At 29.8% G+C, this 19,056-nt stretch overlaps 2 protein-coding genes across 51 annotated transcripts in view; both read left to right on the forward strand.

Moving 5' to 3' along the window:
• dennd3a (DENN/MADD domain containing 3a) overlaps positions 1-19,056 on the forward strand; it is a 400,395-nt gene that overhangs the window by 67,068 nt on the left and 314,271 nt on the right. The window lies entirely within an intron of this gene.
• ptk2aa (protein tyrosine kinase 2aa) overlaps positions 1-19,056 on the forward strand; it is a 108,677-nt gene that overhangs the window by 19,387 nt on the left and 70,234 nt on the right. For 35 of the 50 annotated variants that reach the window (XR_015945154.1, XR_015945155.1, XR_015945159.1 and 32 more), the window contains 1 exon segment: positions 11,070-11,096. Coding sequence is in view for 20 of the 50 variants with exons in the window: in XM_088651323.1 (XP_088507449.1) it covers positions 11,070-11,096 (27 nt within the window). In the remaining 30 variants the exon portion in view is untranslated. 50 annotated transcript variants of the gene reach the window in all.

Consider the following 19,056-nt stretch of genomic DNA (forward strand, 5'->3'; position numbering starts at 1 on the left):
CTGCTGTCATATTAAGGTCAAATGCAGATTGACATCAGTGTGTGTGTGTGTGTGTGACTGTCACTCCTGCTCTTATTGTGTTCATGTGTGTTTGAACGTGCGCTGAACTCCGTGACCCTGTTATTCGGATTACTTTTGACTGATTGCTTTCCTGCGCTTGGAAGCGTGCCGCGTGCGCTTGTGTGTATGTGTGGTCACGAATGCTGGCCTGAGTGTGTTTGGCAGGTGTTTGAGCCTGTAGGGCGTGCGTGCGTGTGTGTGTGTGGTTTGCCCCAGGCTCTTGAATGTAGTGTGTTCCCCTCACTGCTCATAGTGGACACACAATCACTGTGGGATTCAGAGGAAGGAGGTGTGTGTGCGCATGTTTGTGTGCATGAGTGTGTGGCCGCATGCTCATTTATGCCTGAGTGTGTATGTGTGTAGGCTCTTGTGAGTGTATGTGTGCAAATGTGTGTGTATGCACATGTGGGTAAATGTGCATGCCTGCTCATTTGTGTGTGTGTGTGTGTGTGTGTGTGTGTGTGTGTGTGTGTGTGTGTGTGTGTGTGTGTGTGTGTGTGTGTGTGTGTGTGTGTGTGTGTGTGTGTGTGTGTGTGTGTGTATTAAACTGTCCTCCATCATTTGCCAGATGCAGTTGCATTGAGTTGACTGAGCCATCATCATCATCATCATCTCTCTCCTGTTGTGTTGATCGGCAGCTATTGAAGGCAGGATCGATGCGTCTCTTCTGTTGTTGTTTAAATCAATACTCCTGCTATCATCTTACATTGTTTAAGCTCTGCTCTTAAGCCCAGTGAGTCGCCTAAACGGAGGGCATTATTAGCCAGCATCATGCAGGTCTGTTCTGGACATGCAGGCCGTTCTGAAAGATGTCACAGGACAGTCGTTCAACAGTTTTAGAGAGAGAATCCAGTGGGATAAATCTGGTGAACATTATACACTGATACATATTTACTTCATATAAATGGCAGTAATTTAATTTTAAGTTTTTATTGATGCAATTTGTTGCATTTAAGCATTCATATGATTATGTGTCAGCACATGAGACTTAATCATGGGATATTGTTTAATCAAAGAAAATGTTGTAAGCAATGTTTTAATAATATTTACTTTTTTATATCTTACATTTTTATTTTATTGTTTTAAATTTTATTTATTTTTATTTTTTTGTTATTTTATTTATTTTTTATTTTATTGTATTATTTTGTTATTTAATTACTTTTTCAATTTATTTTTTAACTTATTGTTTTGGTTTGTTATTTTATATTTTATTTTATTTCTTATATTTTATTTTATTTTATCATTTTTAATTTAATTTAATTGAGTATTTTATTTTTTGTTTTGATTTGTTTTTTGTTTTGTTTCATTTTATATTTTATATATTTTATAATTTCATTTTATAGTTATTTTATTTCTTATTTTATTTTTATTTTATTTTAATATTTTTGATTTAATTTGATATTTTATTTATTTTATTTGTTATATATTTAACTTTTATAAAAACTATTATTTTATTGTTATTTTATTTTATCTTTTATTTATTTTTTATTTTATGAAAAATAGTTGTTTCTTTAAATGTTCTTTTATTTTTTATTTTTAGATTTAATAAAAACATTTATATATATATATATATATATATATATATATATATATTTTTTTTTTTTTATTGATTTCATTTTATTTTATTTTAATTAATTTTATTGCACAACTTGTATGTGATACTTGCGTATGCAAACACACCACCATAATTTGCTTCAAATGCTGATGATTTTTATGTTCTTAAGAGCAGGATTAGTGTCCTCAGTATTAATTATTAATAATAATTACAGTTGTCAACAACTATTTTAGTCTTAGGACAACTTTGATTAGCTTTTTCGATTCAAATGTCGACTCCTGTATTCTCTCCAGGTTTAGTTTTTTCAAAAAAAAAAAATTTATTTATTTATTTATTTATTTAATATCCTAAAAATATATAATACATTTTATTTTATTATTATTTTTTTTTTAAGTTTATTTTATTTTTGATGTTTGACTATGCAAATACATTGCCTCCATAATTTGTTTGGGTTATATAGATTAAGAATATCATTCGTGGCCCGTGTATTAATTATTAATATTCATAATTACAGTAGTCATAGTTTGACTGAACAACAGCCATTCTAGTGTTAGGACTACCGTTTTCTCTCCAAGTTTATTTAGTTTCCCATTTCCCATATAATCCTGCAGTCCCTGACCTTGGATCAGTGGTGCTGCATCAGCAAGCGTCTGCATGCTCTCCGTCACGCTGAGCATTATGGGAAAGCAGCAACCCCCTCTGGTGCCGCAGTGCATCATGGGCAGCAGGAGCAGAGCTTGTTTGATGTGTGATCCTCAGAGCCCTTCACTGATACCATCTCAGATATGCGTGTGCTCTCTGGACAGATACAGAAACCCTTTGAAGAATCGTCTTCAAAGCTGAAACGCACGTCCATCTCCTGATGAGCTGATCTGAATACCAGAAGAAAAAAATCCAGTGAATTGTAGAAAGAAGCGGGCAGGAGATAAAGCCAATATTCATTATATTTAAAACACACATCCTGAGAAAAACCCCATTACTCTCGAAGATGATTTCAGGGCGTCACACAATTCATTCAGCTTGTCTTGACACAGATCAATTAAGTTTACTTATTTTAGGTGAATTGAGCATAAAGCAGGCAGCGCGGTGGCTTAATGGTTAGCATTGTGGCCTCAAAGTAAGAAGGTTGCTGGTTCGAGTCCCAGCTGGGTCGTTTGGCATTTCTGAGTTTGCATGTTCTCCTCGTGTTGGCGTGGGTTTCCTCCGGGTGCTCCGGTTTCCCCCACAGTCCAAACACATACGCTATAGGGGAATTGATGAACTAAATTGGCCATAGTGTATGACTGTGTATGGGTGTTTTCCAGCACTTGGTTGCAGCTGGAAGGGAATCCGCTGTGTAATACACATGCTGGATAAGTTGGCGGTTCATTCTGCTGTTGCGACCCCTGATGAATTAAGCGACTAAGCCGAAGGAAAGTTAATTAATGAATGAACATAAAACAATTAAGTTGTCCCCAAATAATCTCAAGAATTGTGTTGTTGCAGCTCATTTAAATAGCTTGAACAAGCACCAAAACATTTCTGTTTTTGAGTACACACCGTGAAAACAGGTCGACAGCATGAAGGTAAGTGGATTGAACATAAAACAATTAAGCTAAGCCCCAAGAAAAAACACTCAAGAATTGTGTTGCTTCAGCTCATTTTAAATGAGTAGCTTGAACAAGCAGCGACAATAATTTAGTAAGTGCAGTTTTGTTTCTGATTTAAAAAAAGACATGCATGTTCTTGTCATTTCATTTCATTGAAATCCTTTCAACTGTGCATTGTTGTCCTTTCTACGAAACATATCTGTCAAAAAAAAGTTTATTTTTTTCTTCCTTTCCTCTTTATTTTTACATTATTAAACATTTTTATTCATATTTTTGCATTTTACGTTTCCTTTTTCTCCCTGTAAGAGGTTTAAATGTTCCCTCAAAGAAATGTTCTGCTTGTTTAAACTACTTTCAATGAAATTAAACTCTAAAATGAGCTGAAACAACACACTTTTTGACTTTTCTTAGGGACGACTTGATTGTTTTGTTCAATCAACTTAAAATTGTAAAAGCCATTAAGTTGACTTAAAATTAACTTTCAATGGTTGAGACGAGATGAAGGGATTGTGATTAAGCCAGCATTTTTTTTACAGTGTTGGGGAAGACCGTGTTTTGTAAAAAAAAAAATTTATAAAAGTTAATAAATAAAACAAATAATCTAATGTCAGTTCTTTTGTATGATTTATATATGAAAAGTCATAAAACGAGCAAGATACATTTCAGTTTGAACAGTGAAAACCTCTGCTCAAAGCTGGAGTAAACGTCTATTCTGTTACTGTATGTTCAGACCGAAAGCAGCGAGAGCGTCAAAGTAGCCGGAAGTCATTCATTTAAATGAGAGCAGGCGGCAAGGAGCAGCGTGGCGCGTCTTCGCCGGCGTAGACGTCAAGGAGAGATGAAATCTTGATGAGCTATGATGCGGTTCGGCGCAACCAATCAGAATGTAGAAGTCAAAATGTAAAGCTTAATGGGGCTAATAACATTGACCTTAAAATGTCTTTAAAACAATTAAAAACTGCTTTTATTCTAGCTGAAATAAAACAAATAAGACTTTCTCCAGAAGAAAAAAATATTATAGGAATTACTGTGAAAGATTCCTGAATCTGTTCAACATCGTTTGGGAAATATTTGAAGAAGAAAATCAAATTAAAGAGGGGCTAATAATTCTGACTGCGCAACTATATATATATATATATATATATATATATATATATATATATATATATATATATATATATATATTAAAATTTTTTGATTTTATTTCTTTTATTTTTAAATGCCAGCACAGCTAACCAATGAAGACCTTGCTGTTTTATAAGCTTCACCTGCAGACAAAGAGTGAATTAGCATTTTAATTCAGCATGTCTATTCGTTATCGTTATCATTTTTGTAGTTACGCTTCATGTAGCAGAATTTCACAAATAAGTCAAATCTTTGTTTTTACTTTTAAATTTGACAATTATAGAATCAGAAATAGCCAGTTTCAGATCAGAATTGACCAAAAATAAATCCAAATATTCATACACGCATTAAGATTTGTTTATACTGCATTTTTCTTCTCACGCCTAAAGAGCAGCATCATGCATAATACAGAATACATGCGTTAAAACAAGCATAGACCCAAAGCGCTCAGACAGACGGGCGTCTGTGGGATTATTTCAGATTTGATCATCCACAACATTCGCTCAGGTCTAGCTTGTTGTAACAACACTGAGCAGATTTGTGATATTTATTGTTGTGCATGTAAACTGATGTCATTTAGTCCTCATGTTTGCTCTCTGACCGCTATAAATAATGCAGTAGAGACGCACACAGGTTTATCACAGCACACTGATGTCCGTGAGCTGCTGGTCTGTCCTCTGTTGGGTTTGAAGGTAAATAAATCACAGCTGGGCGGTTGCGCTGCGTTTGCACACAGATGGTTGGCTATTATTTATAGATCCTCAAGGGTAACTGCAGTTTAATAAGCTACTGCTGAGATCTGCATGCAGGTGCTTCTGCTTTTATCTGCTTTATATATATATATATAAATATAGTATACTATTACAATATAATATATAGTTTTAAGATTTAAAAAGTTTATTTAAAAAATGTTAGTTTACTCTGGTTCAAGTTAGAAGTTAGCAAGATTTTATTTTATTAATATCTCAAATTTATTTGATTAAAAATGCAGAAAAATCATAATATTCAGAAATATTACAATCTAAAACAGCTATTAATTTTATGTGAATACATTTTACAATTTTATTTATTTTTATTTATTATACATTAATTAAATTTCATTTATTTTAAATTATTTTTGTAATTTTATAATGATTTTATAATATAATATTATTCAAAGTTGAATTTTTCCTGTCTTCAGTGTCACATGATCCTTCACTCTAGTATGTGAATAATTAAACTAATATAAACTAATAACTACTAATTAGTTAAAACTAATAACTAATAAAACTGCTGATATGTTGAAACGATTGCGTTATATTTTTGTAAAACCGTGATACAGTTTTGTTGTCAGGATTCTGTTGAACAAAAACAAAATTTATTTGAAAAATAAATCCTTTGTAATATTAAAAATATTAATTTTAAATATTTATTAAATCCTTGTTGAATAAAAGTGTTTATTTCTTAAAGTGTTTTAAAATTAAAGTATTTTTATATATATATTTTTTTGTACAAATAAGATTTTTTCTTTTATTATTTTATTTTATTATAATATTTGTTTTTATTTTATTATTTATATATATTTAAAACTTTTTTTTAGTTTTCTGTTGCTTACTCATGCAAAACTCCAAACCGTGATTTCTTTAGTTTAGGTATAGAATTTATTTTTTATTTTATTTTTGTATTGTGTTGTTGTATTTGTTGTTTTGTTATATTTTATTTTATTTTTTTTATTTAACTATTTTTTTTAATTATTTTTGTAACATTTGTTGTGTTTTTATTTTATTATTTATTTTTTGTTGAATTATATATTTATTATTTTTTAAATATCTTGTTGTATTTTATTTAATTATTTTATTTGTTTTATTTAATTATTATTATTTTTTATTTTGTTTTATTTTATTATTTTTGGTTATTTTTTATTTTATTTTTGTGATATATATGTATATATATATATTATTTGATTATTTTATTTATTTTTAATAAAAATTTTTTTATTTTATTTCGTAACATTTTGTTGTATTTCATTTAATTATTTTTATTATGTTTTATTTAATTATTCTTTATTTTATATTTTGTTTTTATGTTATTATTTTTCATTTTTATTAAATTTTTAAAATATTTTGTGGTATTTCATTTAATAATTTGATTTATTTATATATTTTTTGTATTATTTTGTTGTTTCTTATTTAATTATTTTCATTTATTTTTGTGCTTTTAATTGTGTCCGTTTAGTTTTATTTATTTACTGTGAAAAATAATGCTGTTTATCATCACCAACACAATGAGTTTTGCTTATATACAATAGCTTACCTGTATGAGTCAGAACAAGCATTCCGTCTCCTTCTCCAGCCACTGGAGCTTTTGCCTGACTTTTAGTTTTTGCATAAAATGAACAAGCATTAGTTCTGATCCATGTCTTCTGTAAATGATAACTCAGGTTTGTGTGTATTAGCTGAAAACACTGATCTGACTGTGTTCATGTTCCTCTGCATCCACTAATAATAGTCTGGCAGCTTGATAAGCAGGTGTTTGGGTTTTCTCAGTCTTTCACGTCTTTTCATTCTGCCTTTGCGTTGCGTCCCAAGTGCTCAATGTGTGACATATGGAGCCCACATCATCAACACTGCTGCGTTTGACACTCAAAAGTGTGAATGATCTATTAAAGATCCCCCGTGACGTAAATGAAGTAATCACACCGACACTTTAACTTTGGGACACAGCATCAATAGAGCGGCTACGGCACGTCATTCTCATGTAGATTTGATTAGCCGCTAACAGTATTGATTATGTGGAGAGTGTGTATAATTGGTGTGTATAATAGGGAATGTGAGGGTCAGGAGGTTTGAGTCTGTCATCCATTAGGCTGTGGTGTCAGAGCTCATAAAGCAGTCTGTTTTTGGTTGTTATTATTGGTTCACATCAAAGAAAAGCTCATAACCGTTGCCAGGGTTTATAGGAAATGGTCAAGGAGCCAATCTGTGAATCTGGTGCCGTGACCCGGATCTCATTCTGGGCCAGATTACAGCTGATGTCCAGCTCATTTGACTCCATCTGTTTGCCTTTTTCACACTCATGATCGACACTGGGATGTCATTGAATTTGCACTGAGAAAGTTTATAGTGCCTGACGTTGCAGAGCTCGCATGGATCTGGTTCGATTAGGTAGATTTTATTTTTAAAAAATATATATATTTTTGTGCGTTCATGTGCATTTAATTTTGTTTATATTATAATTATATTCATTTAATTGTGTGTGTTTAATTGTGTTTATGTGCATAATTTTTTTTACATTTATGTGCATCTAATTATGTGCATTTGTGTGCTTTCAAATTTGTGCCTTTAATTTATCGCATTTAATTTTGTGTGTTTAATTTTTGTTTATTGATTTTGTGATTTTAATTTTGGGTCTTTAATTTTTTGCATTTCATTTTGTGTGTTTAATTGCATTTAATTTTGTACATTTTTGTGCTTTTAATTTTTTGCCTTTATGTGCATTTAATTTTGTGTGTTTATATGCATTTTATTTTGTTTATTGATTTTTGTGCATTTAATTATGTGCATTTAATTTTGTACAATTATTATTGTGTATTTAATTTTTCACATTTAATTATGTACATTTAAATTTTGTGTGTTTATGTGCATATAACTTAGTACATTTAATTTTTGTTTATTCATTTTTGTGCATTTAAAAATGTGCATTTCATTTTGTGCATTTATTTATGTGCATTTATTTTGCGCATTTATTTATGTGCATGTATTTTGTGTATTTATTTGTGCATTTATTTTGTGTATTTATTTTGCGCATTTATTTATGTGCATGTATATTGTGCATTTATTTATGTGCATGTATTTTGTGTATTTATTTGTGCATTTATTTTGTGCATTTATTCATGTGCATTTATTTTGTGCATTTATTTATGTGCATTTAATTTTGTGTGTTTGTGCATTTAGCTTTGTGCATTTATGTGCATTTAATTTTGAGCATGTAATTTTATGCATTTAATTTTGTGTTTGTGCATTTATATGCATTTGATTGTGTGCATTTAATTTTGTGTGTTTAATTGTGTAAATTTAGCAGTTGAGTGAGAGTCGATATGAGGTTATGCTGTTCTTTGTGCTGACTTTGAATTTTGATATAAAAGGTAAGATGAATCACTTTTGAGATTAAAAGTGTGGGATTATATCTTCATAACCAGGAAGCTGAGATAGACTGATGTCATAGGATTATATGCAACATAAGGGAAAGTTGAAGATTTATGCTGAAAGCTTGCTTGTAACTGCAGGATAGTGATGTCAGGTTACACATAATTATATATTATATAATATATATATATATATACAACATAATACATAATTATTTAGATATTTATTATATATATGTTTTATGCTAATTTTGTTTGTTTTAATTATATCTATATATTTCATATTTATTTTTTAAAAGTCAAATAATAGCTAAGTTTTTACAAATTATAAACAAAAACTTATGCTTACAATTGAAGGCAAAATTATTATTGTTTTAAGTTATTGAATAAATATGATTTATTAGCCCTTCTGTGAACTTTTAATTAAATTTCTAAGATTTCTCTCATTTCTATTTTTGTTTTTATTCATTTGTATTGAACTCGTTGGCACAGAAAGGCTGAACTGCAGGGCAGAGATGTGTTTGCTGATGTTATGAGTCAGTGCAGCACTAAAGCAGAAGCTTTAATGTGGAATGAGAGCTAGTAAAGCACGTTGAGTTGATTACTCCATGTTTACGAGAAGCTACTCATCTGCATGCAGCATCAGCAGGCGGTCCGCTCACTCGTCTCTCTCATTGATCTGACAGCTGATCAAGCTTTTCCTTCTAACAGTTTCCTTCCTTTCATTCACTCTTGTCTTCAGTGTTGAGACCGAATCATTCATGACATCTTTAGTGTGTTTCCTAGAAAGCAGAGGGATTTAGATTTAATAATAACCGCATGCTGTGAATCATTTGGTAATTAGCAAAGAGTTGATCATTTATTATGCATTAATGCTATATTAATAGGCATTAGTTATCATTAATCTTCAGTTTTATATGAAGATAATCACTAAGGAGATTATCAGTGCAGACGTTTTCCTGGATTTCTCTTGTAAACGCTGTATACAGACGTGGCAAAGTTGCTGGAGCCCTTCCACTGAGGAAAGAAAAACCCACAGTGATCACTGAAATAACTTTAAAAAGGTAAAAATCAGTGTAAATAATCTAAAGAAAACCAGACGTTGCTTTGGATTTTAGTTTAACTTCTTAAACTCTGCTGCTATTTGGGGATTTCCACCTGAATTTTGCCGCCCCAAATTTAAAAGCTTCCCAAATCCACATGCAGAGGTGTAAATGCAAAAACTTGGTATATCATTTTAAAGAAAACCCTTTGATTGTTCATAAAACACTATTGAAAGTGTTTAAAATATCTGTAAATGTTGTCTGTGTTATAATAAACACCTAATAAAAGAGGCGCTTTTTGTATTTTTTTTTATAAACTCAAATTTGAAAGTGTACCTTTTAGGCTCTGTGTGGTCTAGCGTGCTGTAATTAATGTTGCTGGTTCCTGCACATGTCCGTAATCATAGGAAAAAAGAAAAATGTCTCCACCATAATCTATGCTAAAGTTATTGTATTCCAGCTGATGAGAGGTGCTGTACAAGCCACAGGGAGCGATCATTGTTTTCATATTTCACTATTCTTTTGTTTGATCAAACATAATTCACTGTGTTTGGAGCACGTCAGACATATAAAAGGATTACTTATGCACATCAGCTCAAAAACAGAGGAGAATGGCCCTGAAGCGCACAGCATAGAGAAGACAGCTGTCTGTGCTATCTGGGGCTGCTTATTGATCATGAATGTATTGTTTTCACTTCTGCGCCATGGAAACACCGAGATTCATTCGGCAACTGTTTGATATGTGAATGTAATTCAGTAAAAAGAATGCTAGAACCGTATGAGCACCGGCAAGAGCTTTCATTTGAGCTATAACTTGTACATGTGTCATATATGAACCATATGAAAATGAACCAATGATCAATACCCAGCTCGGGTGTCCAAATACTGTGTATTTAAGTGTAAATAACTTTTGTACAGTAGAATAAAAACCAAAGTGATGCATATGTCCATAAAATATAGATTCTACACGTTCAAATGACACCACTTAAGGAGGTCTGGTGCAATGCTAGCCCTTTAAATCTGAAAGCGAAAGTCGATGACGTCACGAACCCGGTAACTAGTTAACAGAACTTAGGTCACAATTCACAGTATTTACAAGCTATTAACGAACACTACTAGCTTATTAAATGACTAATTAGCTGTTTATTAATAGTAAGGTAGATGCTGTGTTTAGGTTTTGCATTAGGGATGCAGAGTAACATCATACTTTAACTACTAATGAACAGTCAATAAAAATAGAGCAGTCGTGAAGAGCACTGAACGATGACTAAAGAAGAAGTCAAACTGATTGTATGCAATCCAAGGGTACCTACAGTGTTATGAGCTGGTATATGATATGATATGTACATATGGTGAATGGATATGTGCTGGTGTTGTGCTGCTCTTGGCTGTACAGTAGTTTTGTCCCAGATCTGCAGTTCTCTGCAGCACAGACAGGTGGCGCTGTGCTCCGTCTGTTGGTCCCCTGAGAAACAGCTGACCTATAAAACCACATGCTCTCGCTCAATGTGCTGAGATCACAAAACACAACACACTGACCTGACCTCTCTCTCTCTCTCTCTCTCTCTTTACAGATATTTCCAGAATCTCCTTTTACACAGGTGAGTGACTTCATCAGAAAGTGTGTGTGTGTGTGTGTGTGTGTGTGTGTGTTTACAGATTTACAGTAGCACAGACTATATGATCAGAGATGTCTGAGGTCTACTGTCTGTATGATGTGAGTTGAGGACGTCTGGAGACTTCTTTGTCTGTTCGTTTGAGGAGGTCACTGTGGTTCAATTTTATTAATATTAATAATAATAATTACTATTATTATATTATTGTTATTATTATTTTCATTTATTAACGCTTTGCAAGGTCTCATTTGTTAATAATAACTGGATTTTAACTGTTATATATAATAACTTCAACTGTTTAAAGCTGCGGCACGATGGCTCAGTGGTTTGCACTGTCACCTCACAGCAAAAAGGTCGCTGGTTTGAGTCCCGCCTGGGTCATTTTCTGCTATTTTACAGACTTATTCCTCTATGTATAATTTCTTATATTATTTCAAACAACTAAAATGTCAATAAAAGTCTCTTTGTTAAGCTGTAGAGTTAAATTTCGACATCAAAAGTGGACAGAGCAGAGATCAGCATCCCATAATGCAATTCACAGCTGCAAATAAACAGACACTGTTCATTAATTGATGTTTTTGCAGTGCAGTTAGGTGTCAGTGTTGTTTGGGTGGTGTTGTTATTTGCTATAGTTGTGTATGTTTGATATTTTTGACTGCGCTGAGGTTTCTGTTCATTAGTTTGGGTCTCGCTGAGCTTGTAGAGGAAATGAGCTGAGGAGTCATTAACTCCCAGTGCCTCCACATTAATATTTCTCATTAATATTCCTGTCAGTTTATGCATTCATATTCGTCAGCGCTCTTCTGTGTCCTGCAGATGAGCAGCTTCAGTGTTTCTGACAGCGGGAGTATCTTTACTAAATCTCTCCATACACTATATAATCAATCAATGCAGAGAGATAAAAGACCCGATCCAACATGTTATGAAGGGTTTATGGGGGATCAGGCCCAATAACTGTGTTCATTAAATCTGATTTGATTAGCTAATTTAGGTGCACTTTTATTTCATTAATTAATAATTGTATTTAATTTTTATAAGTTTTTACACATTTTACAAACTTTAAATCTTTCCAAAATCTTTTTTGTTACATGTTTAAATTCTTTTACATTGGATAGTAATGTGGATAAAAATAATAGAAGGTTGTTAATAATAATATTAATATTAATAATAATAATTATAATAATAATAATAATAATAATTATTATTATTATTATCATTATCATCATTGTTATTTATAGTAATAATAATATTAATAATAATTATTATTATTATTGTTATTTATTATTATTATTATTAACATTATTATTATCATTATCATCATTGTTATTTATAGTAATAATAATAATAATTATTATTATTATTATTGTTATTTATTATTATTATTTTTTTTAGTTATTTATTATTAGTGTTATTATTATTGTAATTTTTATAATTATTATTATTATTTTATTATTATTATAATTATTATTATTTAGTTATTTATAATTAGTGTTAATTATTATTGTAATTGTTATTATTATTATTTTATTATTATTATAATTATTATTATTTTAGTTATTTATTATTAGTGTTATTATTATTGTAATTGTTATTTATTATTATTATTATTATAATTATAACTGATAATAATAATACTAAAATAATATTTAATTATATTATATTTAATAATACTAATAATAATAATAATTATTATTATTATATTTATTATTATGTTATTGTTGTAATTGTATTAATAATATTTGTATTTTATTTATTTATTATTATCATTTAGTATTATTAGTGTCAGGGTATATTTTAAATAGCTTATTTATTTATCTTCTATGTTAGGCAGTTAGTAATGAGTAAGTTTTATATATGCAGCATCCACTGATGTGACTGTCTTGATGATAGATTGTCTTCTGAAGCTTGATCTCTGGGGGTTTTCAGTGTGCGTTTGCTCTCTGGTGTCCTGCTGAGAGCCCCAGAGGAGGTGTGTATGTAGCAGCAGGCCGGATGTGGAGGGTTTGTATAGGAACAGCTCTGCTCCTCCTCCTTCCCAGAATCCCCTTTGTCTGTATTTGTGTTATTTGAGCAGATTTGGAGCACACGTGAGCGTCTGCATGAATGCCCATTGCTGGCTGCTGTCCTGCTCACTGCTGGAGCATCTAACATCCACACACACACACACACACGTCTTTCTCTAAGAGACGAGAGACTGCTGTAAAAATAACTAAGAGTTACCTAGAACATATGTAAATATGTACTATACACCACACATGCTGTACTAGATTAATAAGTTATATTATGTTAGATTATGTTATTCCATTCTATTCCATTATTATATTATATTATATTGTATTGTATTATATTATATTATATTATATTATATTATATTATATTATATTATATTATATTGTATTATATTATATTATATTATATTAAATTATATTATATTATATTGTATTATATTATATTATATTATATTATATTATATTGTATTATATTATATTATATTATATTGTATTATATTATATTATATTATACTAAATTATATTATATTATATTGTATTATATTATATTGTATTATATTGTATTATATTATATTATATTATACTAAATTATATTATATTATATTGTATTATATTATATTGTATTATATTGTATTATATTATATTGTATTATATTATATTATATTATATTATATATTTACATTATATTATATCTTATTGTATTATTATATTATATATTATATTATATTATATATTTATATTATATTATATCTTATTGTATTATTATATTATATTATATTATATATTTATATTATATTTTATTATATCTTATTGTATTATATTATATATTATATTATACTATATTAAATTATATATTATTATATTATACTATATTATACTATATTATATGTTATTATACTATATCATATTATATTATATTTTATTATATTTTTATATTATATTGTATGTTATTGTATTATATGATATATTATATTATATGTTATTATATTATATATTATTAAATCATGTGTTATTATATTATATGATTTGTTATTTTATTATATTATATTATATGTTAATATATTATATGTTATTATATTATTTATCAAATCCAAAATAAAAGTTTGTATTTACATAATGCATAATATTATGTACTCAATAATAATTTGCATAATTTATAATTCAACAAGTATGAATAATGTGTACATAAAATATAACTATATACTGTATATAAACATGCACAGTACTAATTATATTAATAATTTTAGCTGTAATTGTTTTAAATTTGAATAATGATATTAATAATTATAATAAATCCTAATGTATTATTATTTATTTTTATCTCAAAGCTTATAATTGTAAAAATTAAAATAATGATATTAAAAGTGGCAGCAGTATTAATAGTAATAATAGAAATAAATGGGTTTTATGTATTATCTTAATATTAATAATAATGTTACACTTATTAGTTAACAGTAATATTAATTTCATATTTCATTCAAGTTGTTGTTATTATCATTGCTACAAATATTGTAGAATTAATTTGATAGTAAAATCAACTCCCTGTTTAACTAGGCCAATACTATAAATCTATTGCTTGTGAAAAGCGTGTGGATGGCCCCTCAGAAGACAGCTGTCTATGTAGGCAGTAAAGGGAATGACAGTTCACCAGAGCTTCAGCATAAAGAAAACACATGCAGAGAAACTGAAAAGGGCGTTTTGGAGACACAGAGGCAGTAAAACGGCACAATCAGAGGTCACGCAGGTCACAGATGATTCATAGTCCTGCTAAACAGCCACAGTTGAAGGAAACCACATTTGCATATTTATAATCCTGAAATGGCTCCGCCCCCTGTAGCCTCTCCGCTGGTCTTTCCTCTCTGCATCAGCTCAGAAGGGCAGATTTGTTTGTTTGTGATTTTGTTGTAGCTCCGCCCCCTTTAGTGTCCACTCTAGCCTTTGCATATTCATGAAAATACTGTAGCTCCACCCCCTGTGATCTCCACTCTGTCCTTTGCATATTGATGATTGTTTTGACCTTTTCTATCTCCATTAGCTCAGTAAAGCAATGCTATGTGTGTAATTTGAATATTCATGATCATGCCATAGCTCCGCCCCCTGTAGTCTCCACCCCTGACTCCATTAGATCAGTGGGGCAGATTTAAGTATGATATTAGCATATCAATGAGTGTACAGTAGCTCCGCCTCCATAGTGTCCTCTTTTGCATTTGCATATTCATAAATGTGCAGTAGCTCCACCCCTATAGTCTCGTCTCTGGCTTTTTCTGTCTTCATCAGCTCAGTAGGACAAATTTTCCTGTGATATTTGCATATTCGCAATTGTGATATAGCTCCACCCCTTGCATCCAATTTGGTCTTTCCTAGCTATTTGCATATTTTTTAATCACACAGTAGCTCCGCCCCCTATACTCTCCACTTTGGCCTTTCCTGCGTGTATTAGGTCAGCAGGGCAGATTTGAGTGTGTTATTTGCATATTCATGTGTTTGCCGTAGCTCCACCCCCCTGTAGCCTCTGCTCTGGCCTTTGGTGGCTCCATCAGCTCAGTGTCCTCCGAGCAGCAGAGCGACGCAGGCACCATCTGTCTCCTCCAGGATAAACTCCAGCTCTTTCAGTGAAGCAGTGTTTCAGTGTGTTTGGGTCTGTGTGTGTGCTGTGGATTATCCCGTGTTTCTGGACACGCCGCCGGCTCTCATGAGGGTGTTTGAGAGTGGTGGGTGTTTGCTGACCCTCACCGCGGGTTCAGACAGACGCTCGGCCACATACATGGAGAAAACACGCTGCAGTCCTTTCCCCTTATGCTGGGCCGCAGGTACATGACTGACCATCTGTTTACTGTAATGTGCTGCTGATGTTGCTGCTTAGTGTTTGATTGTGTGTGTGTGTGTGTGTGTGTGTGTGTGTGTGTGTGTGTGTGTGTGTGTGTGTGTGTGTGTGTGTGTGTGATAGTTTGCTGTGCCATTCTTTCTTGTTTTGGTGCTTTGCTTTATTTGATTTTTTTAAGCTTTATTTTTTAATATTATTATTTAGTATGTTTTATTTTAATAACAGAAGTTTTTTTAATTTTAGTTATTTTATTTTATGTTTTATTTTAATAACTGAAGCTTTATTTAATTTTTGGTAATTTTATTTATTTATTATGTTTTATTTAAATTTTAATAAAATTTATTTATTATTTATTTCTTGTAATAAAAGAAGTTTATTAATAGTTTTTGGTTATTTATTTTTTAAATGATTTTGAAAAAAAAATTATTTTAATTTTTTTGATTTAATTTTTAATTTTTTACCTTCATAACAGAAGCTTTATTTAATTTAAGTTATATTATTTTTTATTATAATAACAAGCTTTATTTAATTTTAGTTGTATAATTTATTTTATTTTAATAATAGAAGCTTTAATTAATTTTAGTTATTTAATTTTATGTTTTATTTTAATAACAAGCTTTTTTTTTAGTTTTAATTATTTTATTTTTATTTTAATAACAAAAGCTTAATTTAATTTTAGTCATTTAATTTTATGTTTTATTTTATTAAAGAATTATTAACAGAAGCCTTTTTTATTTTATTTTTTTATTTTAATAACAGAAACTATTTAATTATTTGGTTTATTTTTTATTTTTCATGTTTTATTTTATTAGCAGAAGATTTTTATTTTATTTTGGGTTAATTATTTATTTATTTTTTATTTAAATAAGTTTTGTTTAATTTTTTGTTATTTTATTGTATTTTTTCATTCTTATTACATAAACTTTATTTTATTTTTGGTCATTTATTTATTTTTTATGTTTTATTTTAATTACAGAAGCTTTATTTTTCTGTTCATTTTATTTATTTATTTTTATTTAGGTTTAATATTAGAAGTTTTATTTAATTTATGGTTATTTAATTTTATTCATTTTATATGCTTTATTTTAATAACAGTTTTTATTTTAGGGCATACATGTGATTTTATTTATTTATTTTATATATATATATATATTTTTTTTTAAATATGAACCTTTTTTATTACTTTCAGAGAAAATAAACACTAGCTTTTTGAAATTTAATTTTTCATTTTTAAAATTTTTATTTTTTATTTTATCAGTTTTTTTTATTTTATTACTTTTTTATTTTGTAGTCCTTATTCAATCTTTCTCTTTCCCTGTGTGTGTGTGTGTGTGTGTGTGTGTGTGTGTGTGTGTGTGTGTGTGTGTGTGTGTGTGTGTGTGTGTGTGTGTGTGTGTGTGTTTGTGTGTTTGTGTGTTTGTGTGTGTGTGTGTGCTGCACCTGCTCTTGACGCTCTGTCCATCAGTCAAACACTCATTCAGACTTAATCTGATTGACTCTCGTGTGACTGACAGGGTTAACCGTCTCAATGACTACGTGTGTGTGTCTATGTGTGTGTATGCGCATCTTAAGTGCTTTAATGTGTCTGTTCATTCAAAGAACCACAAAGAAAGAAAATGTCATCTGCAAATGAAATATATGCCAATTAATTATTATCAGTTTATTAAATGTACCTGCTTCAGCTCCTGGTTAAATGAATTGTAGGTCAAGATTTGATCAGTCAGTGTTGATTCTCCCTGCTGCGGCTCATTTCATCAAACAGATCAAATAATCCTGCAGCAAACATGTTTATTATGGTCGTTCTATTCATTTATTCTGAATTCAGTCAAGCTTTGGTTCGTAATTTTAAAGGCAACTTATAAAAACAAAGAAACTCATTATCATTACATCATGAACACATCATAAAAACATCTTTAAAGTACATTAGTGGTTAAATTAGTGCCACTACTCACTGCGCCACCGCGTCACCCGTTATTAATATGCATTATTTTATTAAGTAATATGAAGCAATTATGTAAATACCTTTTAAATTGTACTTAATAACTATATTATTAATATAGTTATTAAGTTATTGATAATAATAATATAGTTATTAATAATATTACCTTTTTAATTGTACTTAATAACTTAAACTATACTAAATATTAAAACAAGCCAATAAAATAACAACATTTTATCAACAGTAAACCTTTATTGAATATGAATGAGCTGCAATTGGCCATTGAAATGAATGGGTTTCATAGCACAGTGCTTTCCGTGTCCAGTGTGAAAGCCTCTTCAGACCGTACTGTGATTTTTGCCTTCAGGGACAACAAAACCATTCACAGGGTTTTAAAATGTGAATGTTTGCATCTTGACAGTTTTAAAAAAATTCTAAATTAGATTTTAATTAGATCAGAAAAGATCTATTATCTGTTTATTTTAATGCATAATGTCTATTTTAAAAATAGCTAATTACAATAGAATTTATTAAAGATAAATTCCATTAACGCTGTACTCAACATGACTCAATATCTCATATTTTCATAATATGCAGTGTCTTTTTCATCACTGTTCATCAGCCATTTGACATTTTTCACCATTTTTATTGTGTATTATGCTTGTTTGCTATTAATATTAAATGTTGTAAAAAACGAATATGGAAAAAAAATTAAATAATAAAATATAAATACTTTATTCGTCGTTACTCTGTTATTCTGTGAATTAGGGATTCCCTAAAATTAATATTCTGCGCCAAAACGGAAACAGAAAATTCTGTAACAATAATAATAGTAACAATATTAATAATAATAATAATAGTGCTTAATAATAATAAATATAAATATAATATTGCATTATTATAAATAATAATGCTTCATAATTATGTAATATTTTATTAAATAATATGTAGCCATTATTTAAAACTATTTAAATTGAACTTAATAACTTAAATTATACTAAATAATAAACCAAGACAATAAAATAACCACAGTGAACTTTTATTGACCGTGAACAAGTCAAGGGGGTGCATTTTACCAGCGTGCCATGACAGCACAGTAGCGCTATTGTAAGCAGCAGGAACAGATATACTACATAGAAATGTCCCGTCGGCATGTAATTTGAGCGGACTTTG

Source organism: Danio rerio, chromosome 19 (genome assembly GCF_052040795.2).
Source record: "Danio rerio strain M-AB ecotype USA chromosome 19, GRCz13ab, whole genome shotgun sequence".
NCBI lineage: Eukaryota > Metazoa > Chordata > Actinopteri > Cypriniformes > Danionidae > Danio > Danio rerio.